Below are 18837 nucleotides of genomic sequence, written 5' to 3'. Positions count from 1 at the left end.
TGTACTAAATGATTTTCTTCATGATTGCCTGGTAATTTAGCATATGCTTTAATGGATTTTTGCTCGTTTGTCAGTGTAAGTTGGTTTGACTCCCCTCCCGCGGCCTCTTTGGGCTATATTTGTTGGAAGGGTGGCAAGGACACGACGATACTTGGATACAACAGCTGGGTGTAATATGATCCCTCGGTTCAAAGATCACACAACCCCTTATATCAGGTCTGGCCAGAGACGTCTAGCTCAAGGTTAAGTCTCCTTAGCAAAGGTTCAGTGTAGGTACTGAGGTCTCTGTGTGGTGTGACTTTGCCAACAACCTTGCGAAATATCGTGGGGAGATAGGGGAAGTATTCCATGTTGGCTGTGTCATCCGTGCACCTGTTTCTGCTGTCAATCAACAAATGATGGGCGGTGCCCCATCCTTAGGACGTTTACACCCTCCATACATGGGGACTGTTTGAACGGGATGTTTGAACGCCCATTCGAACGTTGAGAGATTGGATGTAACATGTCAGGACTGATTTCAAAGCCTGTGTGAGACCGTTGTATTTTCACCTCTGGGCTGGGAATTCAGACAGACATGTATGAATGTAATGCTGTGCTATTTTTACATGCGGATGTTGCGTCGGATTATCCCCGTGGTCTATCACATCATCTTGATAAAAAGTTGTTTTGTATGATGTTTTGTATCATGCTTGTATCGATCAGCTCTCCAATATGGCTTCGTCAAAAATCAGCAGCCTTAGATAAGAGAGACAACAGACATTGATCTGAAAAATTCTGCTGCAACGTCCTGAACTACAGCCAGAATGCCAATTAGAGGCAGCCAAGCTGTGGAGGCGTTTTAAACTGCGGTGATTATTGGATGTATGTTGCAGAGGCATCACTGCCATTTCAGGCATACCTCGAGTGGCAGCTGGCTCCCTCGTTCCCATCTTGCCATATATTAACCGCTCAGTCTATTGCCATAACTTGGATCTCGAGACTGATACCACTTTGGTAACGTCACTTACCGTGAGAGTTTGGGTAATTGGAAGTTTTTCCCTCCCTTGACATTGAGCTCTGAAGTCAATGTCGACCATGTAAAATGACTTGTAGAAGGAAGAACAGCAATGTGTGTATGTAATAATATATGGGTGTCTCTGAATGGAATGTGCCATGATACCAGTTTTATTTTTAGCACACTGTCACTCTCTCGGTCTTCAAGCCTCCAGACGGTAATTTTTTTATGACCGTCTATTGTCATTGGCAGTTGGGAATACATTTTTCCGGTCGGAACTTCGACGTATGACGTGGAAAGGATGCCCTGTTTATGAATCGGAGGCTTGGGACCCGTGGCAGAGCCTTACCTCACTGGTGTCATGTCAGACTGTGAAACTTGATGGTTCGGAGTAGGTGACACTGTTATAAATATATATCTGGGGTTGTCCCAGTCTCCACCGAAGGGGCAGCATTTGTGGAATCCAAGGGTAGATCAGAGTGGTATTGCGGGACCAAAAAATGGAGGAAGGGAAGGCGCATTTAGCCGAGCCAGAAGTCGTCGAAATCGGAACGGTAACTAGAATCACACCTTCCTTTTGCAGCATTATGAGGGCAAACATAGGCGACGTACTTTCCTTGCACTTTTGTTTGCTAAGGACATGTTTGACAGCTGCTAACTCATTAGCCGGAAGCGGAGGGGGGCAGGGCACCCTCTCCCTGTTTCAGTATTCATAACACTACTGCTGCTGGCAAATATAGCATTCATACCATGGCTGGTGACTGATTAACCCACTGCAGATTTTACAATTGCTTCATTTTCTGGATGGAGGATTAAGAGGAGGAATACATAACTTTGCTCTTGTTGTGTGACGTATCCCCAGGGCTTGGCGGTAACAGGAACATCTGAAGAATTCTGCCAAAACAAGGCAAGGGGTGCATGCGACAGGACAGTCCTGTGGCAGTCGGGCATGCCATACGTGGTCTAGACATGGTCCGGCCTGATTACGTATCTCGTCCCACTTGACCTCCAGGCTCCCTTAATTACCGAACAGTAATTCTTCCACGCAGCCTTCATTTGAATGTAATTAATTCCCTGATACAATAGCATAGATGGTACAATATAATGTGCATATACTGAAATGAAGGTCAAGCCTAGACATGTACAATGTCAGTGTGGGTGGGGTTCACACCTCCACTGCTGTAACAAATTCAACGTCAAAACATTACTTTCTTAAAACTTAAATACAAGTTAAATACAACTTAAATCTTTACTTTCCTATAAAGTATGTTTGTACTACTTATTCTTATAATTACAGTCCAGTAAACTGAGTAAAGTATTTTAACAGGCTACAAGTTTAAGTGTCATAGTTTGTTAATTAGAACTGTTCACCATGGATGTTCACCATTGCATCCCCCCTACCAAGTCCATTACCACAGTGATTATTCCATGTTCAAAACAAGGCCTGGCAAGCAGGTTATATCCAATCCCTGCCACATGCTGTGTTCACCATCTATATCCTTACACACGGATGCATCTTAGTCGGCGTGAAGGTGGCTGTATTGCATTTGGCTTGCTAGAAGTGTCAAGTGTGGACAATATGCAGTCTGGTGATAACCACTCTGATTTGGATGGATTGTAAATGGACAGACGGATGGATGGATAGATGGATGAATGGATGGATGGATGGAAGAGGATGGATGGATGAATGGATGGATGGATGAATGGATGTATCTAAGAAGGATAGATGGATGAATGGATGGATAGATGAACATAGGGAAAGCTAGAAATACAGTGTATAGATGACTGACCAGTAATGGATGGACAGATGGATTGAATGTGGATGTTCAATTAATGTCTGTTGTTGGCAGTTATTTATGGGGACTAAAACTGCTACAGTAGAGGACTAAAATATTCACCCATTTGTGTACAAGGCACCGCTACCAAATAAGCCCCCTTTTTTGTCAGGTTTGAAAGTCCTGGACGGCCCAGAAACAAGATGTTCAGCCTAATGACACAATCAATAAGATTTGGTCTGGTTATCCTTACCTGACCTCCTTGAGGGTCCAGACAAATCAGCCGGGCATGTTACCTGCATCAGTGCACAAGAAGTTCCCGAATAGTTGCAAATACTGTGTTGGGAATTTCCACCCCTTTGGCCACCTGTTAACCCTTAATATATAGATGGCCAAAATATATTTGTGGAATATTTCAGGATTGTCTTTTTTAAAGAAATTTTTCCCAGTTTCAGCTTACATGGGTTTATTAATCCTTAAACTGTTAAAGGGTACTCATATGTTCCAGAGAGTGGTATGAAATTGAAATTGATAACGAAATGGTACAATTTTATACATGTTGCCATGGTAACTTATGTTTGCCTTTCTGCCTGTTTTGCAGAGTGATGGGAATGCGAGTTTCCTGCGTGCAGCACGAGCAGGGAACTTGGACAAGGTGTTGGAATACTTGAAGGGTAGCACAGATATTAACACAAGTAACGCAGTAAGTACCCATCTCTTCAGTCTTTCAACAAACATATCAACAAACAGACAAGACTTTATGCAATGTAACAGTTACTCAAGCAACTGGATAGATTTGAAAATGGTCAGACATTTCAGGTATCATCCACTTGTCAGTGGCTGTAGAATCTGTAAACCAATATTAAACCAAAAACTTGACCATTTAACAATCACTCCAGTTGCTTGGATGTCTTACTACTAGTATGTCTAACCTTCATTGACAATACAATGCAAGACAAGTTAGATTGTCTCTGCCTAGAAATGTCAGAACAGGTTTTGATAGATAATCAGCCAAGGGAAGTTTTTCATAGTAATGCCTTGTCACATGAGCAGGTGTTTGTACAAGAACAGATCATGTCAGCAATAGTCTGCTGCACTTGACATTTTCAGGCTCATCTGACATTTGCAGACTGTCTCAAGTACACTTCCTAATGTGGTTGCTGGAAGTAAGAGTAGTATACATCAATGTTGTAACAGGTGTGTTTTTGTGGCTGCTAACTAGTTTGTTTATTGAGATCTTCAATCACAGTGACACCAAAGGTTACCTTTCATGAACAGTTTTCATGCTCACCTTAAAGCTTCAGTATGAAATTGCTCATTCTTCTGAAGAATTTTCTTTGAGCCTTGTCATGCACTTTTCTTCTGTAGAATGGACTGAATGCGCTGCACTTATCCTCCAAAGAGGGCCATGTCAACATTGTGCAGGAGCTGCTGGCCCGAGGAGCCGATGTTAATGCAGCAACTAAGGTCAGTTGTCTCTCCTAACATTATTACCTTCGGCAAGAAGTTTTCAATCTCCTGTTTTGAACATCCTATGGTTCTGATTATGTACACTATGTATATGTCTCTGTATACGGCATAACTTGAGAATCAGTTGTGTGTATATGGATCTTTACAATATTTAGTATGTGGGTATTGGACAGAATTGAAAAACAAAGGTCAAGTCAATAATGGCCCTCCTATCGGCTCTATGTGGTACTGCAGCGGAACCTCCAGTTTTAATTTCTTCTGTCCTGAACATGCTATGGTTGTGATTTTTGAGTGGCAAATAGCTCTGGGGGCATAGAGTACTGTTAGGAACTGCAGGGCTGATGTTGTTTCAGACTTTGAAAGAGAAATGCAATTCTAAGAGGGGTTGATATTCAGCGTGTTTGTTGACTATCATGTCATTGTGTATTGTAGATTTCTCGGTCTCTCCTGTCCTGTTATACCCATCAACCAATATTGAGTGAATAAAGGAATGGTTTATCAAAAACATGATACTTAACAGCTAAAAGCTGAATTACGTACACATGGTAAAATATATGTTAAGACGTGGTAAATATATATTACCACGGGAAATACATTATAAATCAACGATATACTTCAATACCCTTCAAAATGTTTGGGTACAATGCACCAAGACATTACGTGCATCAAAGGAAGAAATGTTGATGACTTCCGGTACAAATTTAGAGAGTAAATTCTGTAGCCAAATGAAATTGCCAGCTAAGATTGCATTTCAAATGTCAGGAGGATGAGGAAAGATGATCTAGGAGAAGGTCATGGTGCAAGAGGAATCGGGGTGTGGCGAGAATGAGTCTACTGATGTGAAAGTGATCTCCGACCAGTTTAGCTCAAATGCACAGATGAGTCCACTGGTCATGACAGAGAAGACACTATGTACAGGTTCATTGTACCAGGGAAATTCCCCTTATATATATAATTATCTAGCTCTTTCTGACAAGCATAATGAACTGTGGACCATAGCTTTGGACTGCAACCCTTTCCACAGCGGTGTCCTCTTGGTCCAGAGGCAGGGTCACTAACCACGCATGCTGATTTTATTGCAGTCCATGAACAAAATAATATCCGATGTGAACAGGTCCAATTATAATGTATGATGTGAAAGTACAAGTTAGACTGGTCCATTTCACAAATAGAAGATGATTATTTTGCATATTTGATATTTGACAATACATTTTTTATATAGGATAATAAGTCTGCAATGGGTAGAATTTTTGTACCAGTTTTAAATGTTGTGAGTGTACGAATGTTCTTATTATGACAGTTTGTGTATGATGTAAATCTATGAAGACACCAGGAATCCTTTTTTCTTGTCAAGGAAGCAATTTAATTGTCAAGCACTACAAGTCCGGATAATTTCTGTCAGAGTACATCTATTCTTTGGTACATTTCCACATTAAGATGACCCAATGTGGCAAAGGTGATCTGCTTGACAGATGGACAGGAATAGATATTACAGCTACATGTACTTGTAGCTGTCAGATGGAGTGGAGCAAGCAATATTGAAAGCCTGGAGGGCACTGACCTCATGAAGATGTACAGACAGATGTCTGGTTCAGACATTGAAACTTTGTGTAGTTTAATAATGCTGTGGTTTGCTTTTAGGGTATGGCTTTGAATCAGGTTCGAAAAACCTTTTTCACATATATCCAGTTGTTGGATATTTGACGGACACTTTGGCTCTTTACTAACTCGGCCCATGGCTAACCAGACCAACTCTGATCTGCCCAACACTAGTGCTAACCCTAACTCGAACCCTGACCCAGGTCAAATTGAGCTGAATTAACTGGGCCAAGTTGGTAAATGCTAAGGTAAAGGGCCAAACTGTTCAGATCATAGTCGGCCAAATTGTCCTGATCAAATTTCATGTCTTGCTGTATTAAAAACTTGTCTATTAAGCTGCATATTTTCTGTTTTCCTTCCACAGAAAGGAAACACAGCCCTGCACATCGCCTCTCTTGCAGGCCAGAAGGAAATTGTCAAGATCCTGGTAGAGCACGGAGCAACCGTCAACTGCCAGTCACAGGTAGCACTGGGCAATCACTATGTTCCACCAACATGGCCGCCTTCAGCCACCCTGTGTGTCGTGTGTCAAGGGCAGAGTAGACTTAGGGGTGGCGACCTTCATGTTTTGATAAGATCTTCAGATTCCTTAAGCAAAGTCTTTAAAATACTTAGATTGCTGCCTCATTCAGCCAACTTTATTAACTCAGGAAACAACCCCTTTGTACGTTATGAAGATGATCTTGAACATGATGTTTATGAAACATATGTTAAATGCCATTTGACCTTCAGTTTCTCTAGCATTTCTTGCCCATTGCCTTATGCAAAAATCTCAGAACAGAAGAAAGGATGAGGATACACTTCCTTCTTAAGATTTATGGATGAATAATGATAATGTTGAAGATCTAAGCAACATGAAACTGACATATTTCAGTCACGTATCTCTCCTACTCTGCCCTTTTTGCATAACTGATAACACATTTGTGTTGTAGGTAGATTGCAGAGGTAGGTGTTCTAGTCCTTGTCCTTGTAGTGTAGATATAAAGGGTGGTTGATGGCTGTCAGTATCACATTTGGCACTGCAGCACTGAGGTTGGCCTGCTGGAATGGATGATGCATGCACACAGCAAATATATTGCACAATTCCTAGTGATGTATCTTAAGAAAAGATCATGTCGAAGAGGAGGAAATGTCACCCAAAAGGTAAGTGAATTGCATTAAAGAATTTCATGATACTGGTAAATAGGTAGCCAGGAATTATCTGTTACTTATTCACAAATTTTGCTGTTATAAATTGAGACTACATGACATGGAACTATAAGTGTATCAACTCACACTATCAGTGCAAACACCTTTACATAGCTTTCTTTCATTTGGGTCTCAGAATACAGTCTAGGTTGGAAGATACACGTGTGCTAATTCTGAACATCAATACATGTATTTTGAATGTTGAATGGTTACATGGTTACATCTGTAGGAATTATTTTCTGGTGGTAACATACATGTACATAGGTGTATGTTGGTGTCCAGACCATTTGTTGCTGTGCGACAGCTTATGCTGATGAAATTTTAACGAGAAGTGCACATGTTTTATAAATGTGCAATGTACAGTAAATGGGTGATCCCGGAACACAGTACATCACCTAGTTAGGTAGATTTATATGTCGTCCTAGCTCCCTAACTCTATTGCATAAAGAGAGCAGGCAGTATTCACACAAGCCACACTACACTGATTAGGTAGGTAAATGGGCAGCCATTTATCATGGTAGACTTGGAATTGCCAGGCAGGAAAAGTCAAAAGGTCATGGGGCCAATGGTACATGTCAGGGGTTATGTTTCCTGCACTGCACCATTGACCATTGAGGGAGAGAGCAATTATGGAGAGATCTTTGTAATTTGTGTTCCATTTTCTTTCCTTTTTTTAGCCTATGGGAATCATTATCTGCTTCATGAACATAGGAAATCTAAATCTGAGAAATTCAAAGATGCTACAAAGCTCTTTTGTGGTAAAAACGAATAGTAATTCTTCAGTTCTTGAATATTCCATGGACAAGCTAGAGAGCATTTTGTAGATGCTAATAGATTTCTTCATGTTGAATGATCTTGAACAGATACATTAATGCTCCTGTATTTATTTTTTTGTTATTGTTTCATACTTGTAGTCACTGATATCACCTAGGCTTGCTATATTTGGTGTCATGAGTTACAGTTTGACTTATAGTCAGTCTTCAATATAATGATAAATTGATGCTGTTACACCCTTGACATATATATTTTATCCATATTGCTTCCCAAATACAAGGAAGCATATGTATATACAGCAAGATTTGTTGTGGGGCCATGTTTGAAATGTTCACAGTTGAAGTGGGTGTGTCAATATTTGGCAACTGGCTGGTAGACTGCTGCAAAATTGTCCATCAGGGTGGGACATGTCGCAAGGATTCGTGCTCTCTTCTTGTTCAAGCCAACTTGTGAAAAATGTCTATCCCGTGCGACATAACGGTCCAGAGAGGCATGCCCTTTTGATTCGGTGAAGGTATTCAGGTAAATATTCAGGAAACATTCATTTGCATAGACTTATCATCCCCCATCAGAGATACATATGGTATGTTCCTGTCAGAGATCTCCTTGATACTGATCAATCAGGTCCAACAAATGAGATACAGCAATGTGTCAGGCCAAGTTTGGCTGAATAGATCATTTGGGAGCAATGGCCGCACAATCATGATCATGAGTTTTCCATTGATCTTGAACTTGATACATTGTCTGGACCTGTGAAATGAGATATTAAAAAAGCACACATACACACATTTACCTTGCAAATGAAAAGCTATTAAGAAGCAGTACAGTGCTACTTTGTCCCAACAGATTAGTCTTACTGTACCCAGGATGGCTGACCTTCTCCTGTTGTTGTGAACTTTGTGAACCCCTGATGCAGAAAATGGCACCTTCCCACTAAGGAAAATTGACAGTAACAAGCCTTGGACATTGATGGTGAGAGGCGGAGAGATCAAATTTCCACACCCACCAAAACAGGTGGAGAAAATTATCTGCTGCAAGAAAGATGGATGATGTCTAAAGGGGTGACTGGAATAAAACTATATTTTTGTATATCACTGATAAAGCTAAAATATTAATTTCAATCGTGTCAAGTATTCACATAGATGATTTCAATAGAAAATATACATAATTGGACTTATAAGTGTAAATAAGAGATTCTTAAAAGAGATAGCTTGCTAAAATACCCCTGTAAGCAAAAATGGTATATCCCTAAAACCTAAACAGCATCCCAGGCAGATCTGGGTTAGGCACATGCCTGAGTCACAGCCAGCCTTGCCTGGGAGGTCTGTGAGGAGGTGGGATAGTTGGGTGCAGGTTCTGCATTCAGGAGGCATTTCAGGGTGTTTACTGGAATTCTTTGCAAACAGAGGTATGTTATGTACTTTAACTGTTGCTGATGGCTGATGTATGATACTGATTAATGAAATGATAGTTGGCAGAGCCTCTGAAACTATGGATGGGGTGTTCTGGGATGGCCATATGATCAAGGAGTATTTTAATAGGAGTATTTGCTATGTGCAAACTTTCTGTGTTCAACTGTGTTTGCAGTAGAAACAGTTTTGTTTTGGACACTTTTGATAGCAGGAGAAAAATTATGCTCTGGAGCTTTTTGATATTGGTTGGTACACATTTTGCACAAATTGTAATCTACAATGGGCTCGGCTGGATCGTTGTAAACTGGTAGTAAAAAGGAACAGTGTCTGGCTTGTTTAGGTCCTATTTAACTTACTTTAATTTGCAGGGCCATGTAAGGAATGGCTGTTAGTGAAGTGTAGGATTCTTGGTTGAACTTGAGCTGAAGTTGGGCGTCTTTTTTGGGTACTGTTGATTCAGCTGAAGACTTCTTCTGGTATCATTTAGTCCAGCTGACGTCAATCCTACATTCTTCCCACTGGAGAAGAGGAAGAAGGGATAAACATTCGGAATCCCACATGCTTCTCTGAGCAGTAGGGTAGAGTAGAAAAGGAAAACATTCAGCCTCAGCAGCAGGGATTACTTCCTGGAGGGCTCTGGGCAGGAGGCACGCCTCCCAAACTTTACTAGATCAGAAAGTCTGTTGTTATTCAGTTGGTGGTATGTTTGCTGCCCATTGAAGTAGGTCAAGCTTTTACTGTGCTTGCCCAAGTCGAATAATAGTTGTGCGCTTTTGTGTGGACACCAAGACTGCAGGAAATCCGTAGATGGAGGAGAACATAATCTTAGATGGAACGTATCAAATTTAAGGGGAAAAAGATGAAAAAAAAAATGCATAGTTATTTGTGGTGAGCATGGTATTTACCATCTCTAGGGGTGGTGGAATGATGATAGGGAGGCGCTCATGCTGGGTCTTCACTGATTGTTCAGGATGAAACCTCCCCTGCTGATGGCATTGTGATGGACAAGAGTCATTTTGTCTGCAGTCTGTTTTGCTTTTCTGTAGGTTCAACATTGCCAAGAGTCCTGTATTCTGAGATATTTGTGAACAATTATGGTTAAAGTTGTAGCGATGTAGTTTTGTTATGAATTTTGCAAGTTTAAAGTACACACTTGGGAAACACTTTCTGTTTACAACTTGACTGTCAGTTGTATATCTGGTAATGACCATTAATTAGGATTCAATTTACCTATTCCTGGAAAGCGAACGGACCCCTTCTCACGATAATCACAAAAGTTTATTCTAGCTCACTTAGCAAGATGGCCTTGGGCTCAGTTTGTTGAGCTAAGCAACATTCAATTAGCAAGTGTATGTTGTTTTCCTCTCCTCTGTATGCGTGTTGATCAGACTCAGGGCCCTGAGTAAATGTGTGCCTTGTCATCCATGCACCAACTTTCATCAGGCTGGCTTTTAAAGGTTTTGCCAAAGTACAAGGTGACTTTGAGTCAGCCAAACAAAGACACCTTTCAGGGAGTGGGTGTACAGTGGGGCAATGCTGAAGGAAGACCTGAATACAATCTTTGTAGTGTGTTGAGATCCCAGAGGACTGGAATACACCTGAGGCATATTTTCTTCTGTTGCACAGGAAAAAGTATATCTTCTCCATAGAGTAGTCAGTATACACATGAATTTTCCAGGATTTATACAATATATTTACATGTACATGTATAATGTTTATAGTATGTTGAGATCCCAGAGGACTAGAATCATCTGAAACACTTTTCCTTCACTCAGTGACACTGACAGTTCCACCAAAAAGGGGGCTTCATCGGTAAAATTGACTTTCAACATTGAAGATACTCAAACTAAAAACTTTGTAAAATGTTTTATCCTGCTACATACATGTAAATCAATTTTTTTTACACAGGAAGTTCTCTGCTCTAGAACCAGACATAGCACTTCCTGAATGAGAATGAACTCTTTCTGGTGTTCAAGGCAACTGGACTTGACAGGAATACACTTCTCAACAATCAAGTGGTCAGCTTGAAGCGGTTACAGAGTGTGACCCTCCTATTGTAGCTAGTGTATAGTCCATTGTTTTCTTGGGTCTTCTTCAAAATTGATTAGCTGTTGGAGAGCCCCATGTTGTTTCTAGAAAGGTTACAGGGGCTTCCTGGTGGAACTGTTTGCCAAGTCTGTTGACACATGCGGTTTATTTCTCTAACACTCCCCTCCCTGTGACGGCTTCCCTGTGTGGATTTTCACTGTTTGGTATATACATATTTTGTGTCCTTGGTTAAATGTATCGTTTTTATTTCAGGGGAAATACTGTGAATGCATTCAAGTTTCTGCAATTAATTTTGTGTTTAAGAGAAAATAGAGTGTTTATACTTACTAGTAACAGCATTTGTGTAAATATGTTTTGGTGTAACGGTGATGAAAACCTGTGATCATAAAACAACCCCAAAAATTCCAAGAATTACAGTGATATCTGAAGCAAACAAATATTGTGAATTAAACTCTCACTCCTGACCTTGACAATCTGGAAATACAGTCTGCAGTCAGGTATTTTTACCAGACTCAGGGGTCCCAGGGGATGCTGGGAAAAGTTCCCAGCTGCCTGTGCAAATAAATTCCTGTCAGTTGGAAGGGAGACAACAGAGCCTGCAGCTTCCTGGGTGGAGCGAGCCTGACTGGAATCTTCAGTGTGAATCTCCTAGCAGCTCGCAGTGGGTGTGGGGAATTTCAAGTCTGAACCCTGAGCTTTGCATCTGAAAAGCTACACTGGTGCTCCTTGTTGACTCTTGCTTATCTGGTAGGTGGAATATGTTTGATGGGTTAAGGGTGGATTCGATCACTGTATAGTACATGACATTGTACACAGATGATGTTAAGAAGGTGGGCATATCCTCCCATGTGCCATAAGCTTGCCCTTCCAGTACTATCCACCTTACAAGTAGGAATCTCAGAAAATAGAGTATGTAGAGAGGTAATGTCTAGCAAACACCTTGTATAGAGGCAGACTTCAGCCTATTGTACAGATTGTGCTTTAAGAATTTGCTTCTCATATTGAACTTTACTGCCAGACAGTTATCCTACTGTTGAGGTGTATCTAAACAGACAGTTGATCCCATTCCTTAGCTATCTTTAGAAATGACATGTAAAATAGGCACAGGCTTATCCAGTGACCCAATTCTACTAGAGCGACCCTCACCATAATGTTCAAGTTACTTCAGTGACCATAAGCTGAAGATGTTGTTGACTGCCAAAAGATACCTGTAACTGTTCAACATTGGTCAGTAGTGTTCACTACATGTCAGCCTTACTCAGTTACTGACTTTGCACAAGTCCATAGGGTGGTCATACCTGGGTTTAATTTTGCATCGGTTGAATAGAATGGGAGGAAAGTTTTGACAGATTGTTTCATCTAATGACCTTTAAAAATCTAATGAGAATCATTTTGAAGTATAAATTGTATAATATAAGCCTGCTATTGCCATAGATTGCAGTATATGTAATTGGATGGAACTACTTAAAAGAGCAATGCGGCCATATAAAAGCAGAACAGAAAAGAAGCAACTGACTACAATGAATTTCTGTTTGAGCTTCTCACAACAATTGCTGTCTGTACTATCAGCCAGGCATGATGAAGAGGAGATCTGTGTCTACTGATAATTAGGTAATGTAGCCCCTGTTGTGAGCCTTGTTGCACTGGGAATACCATTCCTTCCACTGTCTACCCCTGAGTCAGTCAGGGTACCCTCACCTGGTCTGCATTATTTAGAGGGAGAAAGTGGTGACTGTCTGGTGATGACAGTTGTGGCTGTCTGGTCACTGAAGCAGAACAATGTTCTGTGTAGAATGTTTGGATAAACACCTGGTATTCAAAATTGCATAGGGTGAAATACTTATCTGTTTGTTGATCCTGTAATCTGTTTCTGTTAGGATTAAGGTGTGCTATGGATCAGTTACAGGTGTAATCATCTGTAAATAATTTTTGAAAAACATTTTATTTGACCCTTTGAGTTTAGCTTTGTTATTTGTGTTTGTTAACAAGTAGGTGAAAGCCTGAAGGCCTTCCTCCCAGTATACCGTATTCAGCCTTCAGGTTGTGTTTTGACGTCTGTACATTTGTCCATTGGTTCGGTTGTGAACAGAACGTTGAGAACATTCAAAAAATGATTGTCAAATAAAAGGAAAAACTGGCTCCATTTAAAAAAATTCAACTAGCTTTCAAACTAAAGTGATTGTCATCCAAGTGTTTATCAGTTACTGTTCCTGTAACCAATATTCAAAGGTGAAGGGCAGAGGTCAAGTTCAGTTGTCCTAAAGGGTTCAGTTGTCCTGTCAGAGCAGGCGACCTTCCCTGGCACCCTGCTGATTGTGCTGATAGGAAGGACCATGAAGCACATGATGTACCAGAGTTATCAAACCAGGATTGATGTGTTGAAAAAGTCATTTTTCCCTAGAACTGTTGTAGAGTGGGACTCTTGACCACTGACATGCAAGTGCAGCAGAGGCATCCTCACTAGATAACTGTAAATAATGCTTTAATACATAATACAGATAGATGTGCAAAGATTTGGTGTTTCAGGACATTATAGCTAACTGCTGCCATGCTGAATATCTGCAAAGCTACTTACACTGAAGAGCAGAAATACATATAACTTTTAATACAGAGTTGTTTTCAAGCTGGTAGGCATGTTTTATATCACCATTAGAATCTGAGATAAAATTAACCCATGGAGGACTGCTGGTAGTCAGCTGAACAATTGCCTGAAATGATGATGATATCACACTGCAAAACCCCAGAGGAGATGATGTCATCATGCCACAGCACATAAATACACATTGGTGTGTTCTGTAATGCATCTGCTGTATGTGTACTGCCCCACCCATAATTTTTATGGACCACCAATATCGTTGTGCTGTGCAGAGCTATCTGGTTGATAAGACAAAACAGGAATATCCATGTGACCATGTCTGCCTTTCTTGGCAAAGAGGAAAGGCAACACCCTTTCCTATCAGATGATGAAGGATAAATCTGAAGGAAAATACTGCCTGTGTGGTTGGCTACCAGTGGGTTTCCATATGTTTCAGATTTGTTATATGGGACTGGTCCAATATCTGTCTCCATTTGTTGGCTTTGAAGGTGTGTTTGAAGACTGCCGTGGTCAAGGTTGGGAATGCTATGACTAGAGTTGTGCTGAGGTGCAGATTTTTAAAGTTTTCTCAGCTGGGGCAGAGCTTTGATGCCCAGATGACTGTTTGAAAGAGTTGCAACATATTAACATGGAAGTGGGAAGGGCATGTGAATAAGGTCACAAGTCAACTGTCCCCTAGCTTTCATCTTCCAGACCCCCTGCAAACAAAAGAAACACTTTTAAACATTTTCTTAGTAAAATCGAAAAGCCCCCTTATTATTAAAACTATTCTATCCAGGTATCTGCTTGCTCATCTTGCAAATAAAGATCTGTTACCAATACTATAAACAGGAAACCAGGATTTATATTGGGTTGACCATTTTACATTTAGCAAGTTTGTAGACAATGGTTACCCACTGAGCCTGAGCATAATTAAAATGCAGTATCAAATTGGAGCATAATAGAACAATGATGACTGCCATTGTGCAAGGTGCCAGGAGATAAGCTGTATGGTCTCTGTTTTAGGACAGTTGAGAAGTGATTTATGGTCTTATGTCCCTAAAAGCCTTCAAGATGTTATCTTTTATTAACACATGGGGAGTTACAAACTGATGTAGCCTTCCTGGGGAGGAGTATCATCTTTACAGATAAAGCTGGCTGCTGGAAAGTAGATAAGCAAAGGCACTTTTCAAAACCTGAACAAGTCATGAACTACAAGAAATAACATCTTTTTAGACCACATCGTAAGCTGTGCTGTGTCTTCTTTGCATTATTTGTGAAATGTATTGTAGTAACATACACAATTGTTCTGAGAAACTATTACAAATTCTTCAGAGTAGACTGTGGGAAGGACAAGGTCAAGCTTGCACCAGTACTTAATTTGTACCATATGCAGTCACATACCTGGCAATGTGTACTGTCTTCCATTTCCTAGGAGACCAATTACAGCTGAAAGACTTGCATCTACCTGTGGGTGATCTGTATGTCCAGAAGCAGCCCATGCCAAAATGGTGTTGGGTTGCGGAAAAGGCTAGATAATGGTATGGTCAGAGTTTGGCCTTTGAAACGTAATGCCTTTTTTCTGGAGTCAAACTTGTAAAAAAGATAAGGTTGCCCCTAAACTGGAGTATCTGCCTGCAATGGTTAAAACATATCAGCAAAAACACTTATTAGTAAAACAACATCAAGAACATTATTGTGATAAATCTTTTCAAAAGATTTGAGGGCCTGTTAGATTACTTTGTAGACTCATTGAATAGCAGTTAGCTGTGTTCTCTAAATCTTGAATTGTTGCCGCTATCCAAATGTAAACAAACAGAGGTTGGTGATCACAGTGAGTGGGTGTGATGAAGATGCAGGGAATGTGGTTTCAGGGTTTACCTCCCTCTTGTCAGGCTGAGCTGAGCTTCACCAAAACAACACATACCACAGCCATCACACCAGATGACTAACCCAGATTGTACAGGACAATTTCCATATGCTCAACAAACTGAGATATGGTATTGAAGTTACGATGTTAGCAGTAAAGAATTTAGACAGATCATTGTCAAATTTTACAGGAAAGATTCACAGTGAACAGTAGCCTATCCTACATGACAGGGCTGAACCTAGTCACCAGGATTTGTATTTCAACTTGTCAAGATCCAGCCTTAGAGGTATGGCAGGATGTAAACCTTCCAAGCTGAAATTCCTTGGAAATGGTACAATTTCTCCCATAGTGTTTATCTTCTAGAGAGGCCCATGCCTGTCTGCTTTGATCACTGCCTTCCTTGTTTGTCTTGGCTTGGCTCCACAGGGAGGGAAGTTGTGGAACATGTGTGTTCAACCTCTGCCAGAACAGAATTCTCTGCAACTGTTGGGGATTATAGGTGTAGAGTTTTGGATGAAGCTATGTACTGGGTTAGCATTTATTTTTGTGAGAGAAGAAAGCTGGTGAGGTTATAGGAGTGCGCTGAAACTCTGTATAGAAAATATGATAGAGAAGACAGAGTGATCATGTGAGTTTTGAGATGTGAAACAGAGTATTCTGATTATTTCTATAATATGATGATTCTGACAAATGTTATAGAAAATTAGAAGGGAGGTTGGCCTCCCTGTTGCAAAGGGTCAGCATCCAGGATGGAGGGAGCTTTGATCAAAACTCATCTTGGTCTGGCTGAACCTCAGATTACTTCACAAACATCTGCTTTGCACTTTGGCTGGTTCAGTTGGGCATCAAAAAGGCATATATTTTACTCTTCTTGCATTTCTCAAATAGTTCAGAGTTTTTAGTATAAGCAGCTGTCAGATTCTATTTTCCCAATTGCTTCATCCCCAGACAGGACTGAAGCTCTGAAGAATTTGATTGATGGCCAGTCACAGAAATCTGTGCCTTATATGTCCAGGGGTTTTGGTCACATGATCAGGCGTGTTGAATGGCTTGTGCACTTGGACTTGGCTGTGACATACAACAGGAACAGCTACATAGACTACTGTCTGTATTGTACCCATGAGTGCTGGTTATCTGTAGGCCAGGGGGGTCATTGTCAGGCATTCCCCACAGATCGCCCAGTAGCAAAGCCGCACACACAAGGTCTTTGTAGTGGAGAACTTTGTTTTTACTGGCAGCAGCCAAGGCACAGGCCTACATTGAGGATGAAGGGAATAGAGTGTGACATGCATGTGTTATGTGCACTGTACTATGAGTCCCACCTGTGGCTACAAATCTTCAGTTTTCTATGTATGACTTATGCCTATAAATAATGAGAAAACTATTTTCAAGTTCAGTGGACCACATACCCACAAATAAGAGCAAAATGCTTTTTTATCATATGGTTGTGTTTCTCTATAATGGGTCAATGATTGCTGGAGGTTGAGGAAAAAGAGAACGATTACTCAGGAAGTTCGGATGATTCAGACAGAATCTGACACTTTGTTGCAAAAGGACCCCTTCAGCTCTACACCCACACACTGCAAGTACAGCTACACCCACGTCCACTCTCAGTTACAGTTAGTGCATATACATAGTGTACATGCGGCAAAATCCTCGGGAAAAGTAATCCATTTGCAAGCAGAGTCAAAGGTAGGTGATAGCATGTCAGTTTTGTAAGGTTCCTCTTACATACATTTGTATTTAGTTCTCACACATATATAACAAACCATCAAGATGTGTCAATAGATTAGAAATGACATTACTTGAACACGTCTTCTCTTTCGATGGTAAGTTATTCAGCACACAAAAATGTCGGCTTTTAGCCAGTTCGTCAGTGGTGCTCTAAGTGATGCAACAGCACACCTTTCCACTATTTTCCTTGTCTCAGCATAGGTCAGTAAGTTCTAACATGGCTTAGGTTCCCAACTTCAACTTTCCACCTGGTCATCTGGCTTTGATTGACAGCTGTGTTGGACAACAAGAAAGTTGAGCTAGACATGAAGAACTTGTTGAAGGTGTTTACTAATATGTAAATGGATGGCATGATCGTGAATGGTCAGAGGGCCTATATGCATGAAGCATGATGGAAAACACAGGTATGAAGTGATGTTTATGTGGTTGTTTTTTATGCTTGCACATCTGTGTATGTGTTGATTTGGTACATAGATGTACACTCCCTGCAATGCACAGGATTTTTTCTTACATGTCTCATCATGAGGACCTGGGCACGTAAGGGCTGGTGTCATAGTGGGGAAATATTTTTGATACCCTACATTTGCCCATGTTCTTATGATAGCATCAATATTTTGTTTGATTGATCAAGGGACTACACGAGTATGAAATTTTAAACATTCAGTCAATGGAAGAAAATGACATTTGAAATGCAACTGCAGTCTCAGCTGTAATATTATATTACAAACAGTTTCAATGCATGACCCACAGAAAGGAGAAGTCATGATCAGCACACTCTACCCAGCATGGTGCTTGAATCAGCATGTCAAATAAAGTGCATGATAACTGCACTGAATTTTTGTATAGTGGCTAACCAATTTATCCCAATTTACTGGCAGGACCAGGGTGGTGTATCCATCTATATTCATCTAAAATATCCAAGTGATAAGATGAATGGAAATGTCCAGATGAACACGTATTTACTGGCCCCTCCCACATCGTCACTTGTGATGCAACTAGTTTGGAATGATCCGCCCACATAGCGAATGTGACTTGAACTAGTCATGAAAAAAAGCAGCTTGGAAGTCATTCTTGCTTCTCAAGTTGTTTTTCAAATTCAATAGTTAAAATTGTATATAGTCACATGGGTCAATTCTAAAGCACTCTTGTTCCAATGTCAAGACATTTTCTTTTTTTCATTGTGCTACAACATAGTACTATCATATATGTATGCCCCCTCCCCAATGATTTGTCCTGCAACAGAGCAACAGAATGCAAAATGTGCAACAATATTAGTAATTGTTATATGATAAAGGTGATATGTCATTTATGATGCAGCCTCAATTCAAGTTAGCTTAGCAGAATGGTATTTCTTGTATGAGGCAAAGAACATGCTCCACCCACAAATGCATGATTGA

The 18837-nt window shown here is 40.5% G+C and overlaps 1 protein-coding gene across 1 annotated transcript in view; it reads left to right on the top strand.

Annotated features, from left to right (window-relative positions):
• LOC118410758 (titin homolog) overlaps window positions 1-18837 on the top strand; it is a 108885-nt gene that overhangs the window by 14487 nt on the left and 75561 nt on the right. The window contains exons 3-5 of the mRNA XM_035812549.1: window positions 3371-3472; window positions 4138-4236; window positions 6203-6301. Of these exons, the coding sequence (XP_035668442.1) occupies window positions 3371-3472; window positions 4138-4236; window positions 6203-6301 (300 nt within the window). The remainder of the gene's footprint in view (window positions 1-3370; window positions 3473-4137; window positions 4237-6202; window positions 6302-18837) is intronic.

This window comes from Branchiostoma floridae, chromosome 3 (assembly GCF_000003815.2).
Source record: "Branchiostoma floridae strain S238N-H82 chromosome 3, Bfl_VNyyK, whole genome shotgun sequence".
Classification (NCBI taxonomy): domain Eukaryota; kingdom Metazoa; phylum Chordata; class Leptocardii; order Amphioxiformes; family Branchiostomatidae; genus Branchiostoma; species Branchiostoma floridae.
The sequence above is the reverse complement of the archived record's forward strand: the minus strand, read 5'-3'. Positions and strand labels throughout refer to the sequence as shown.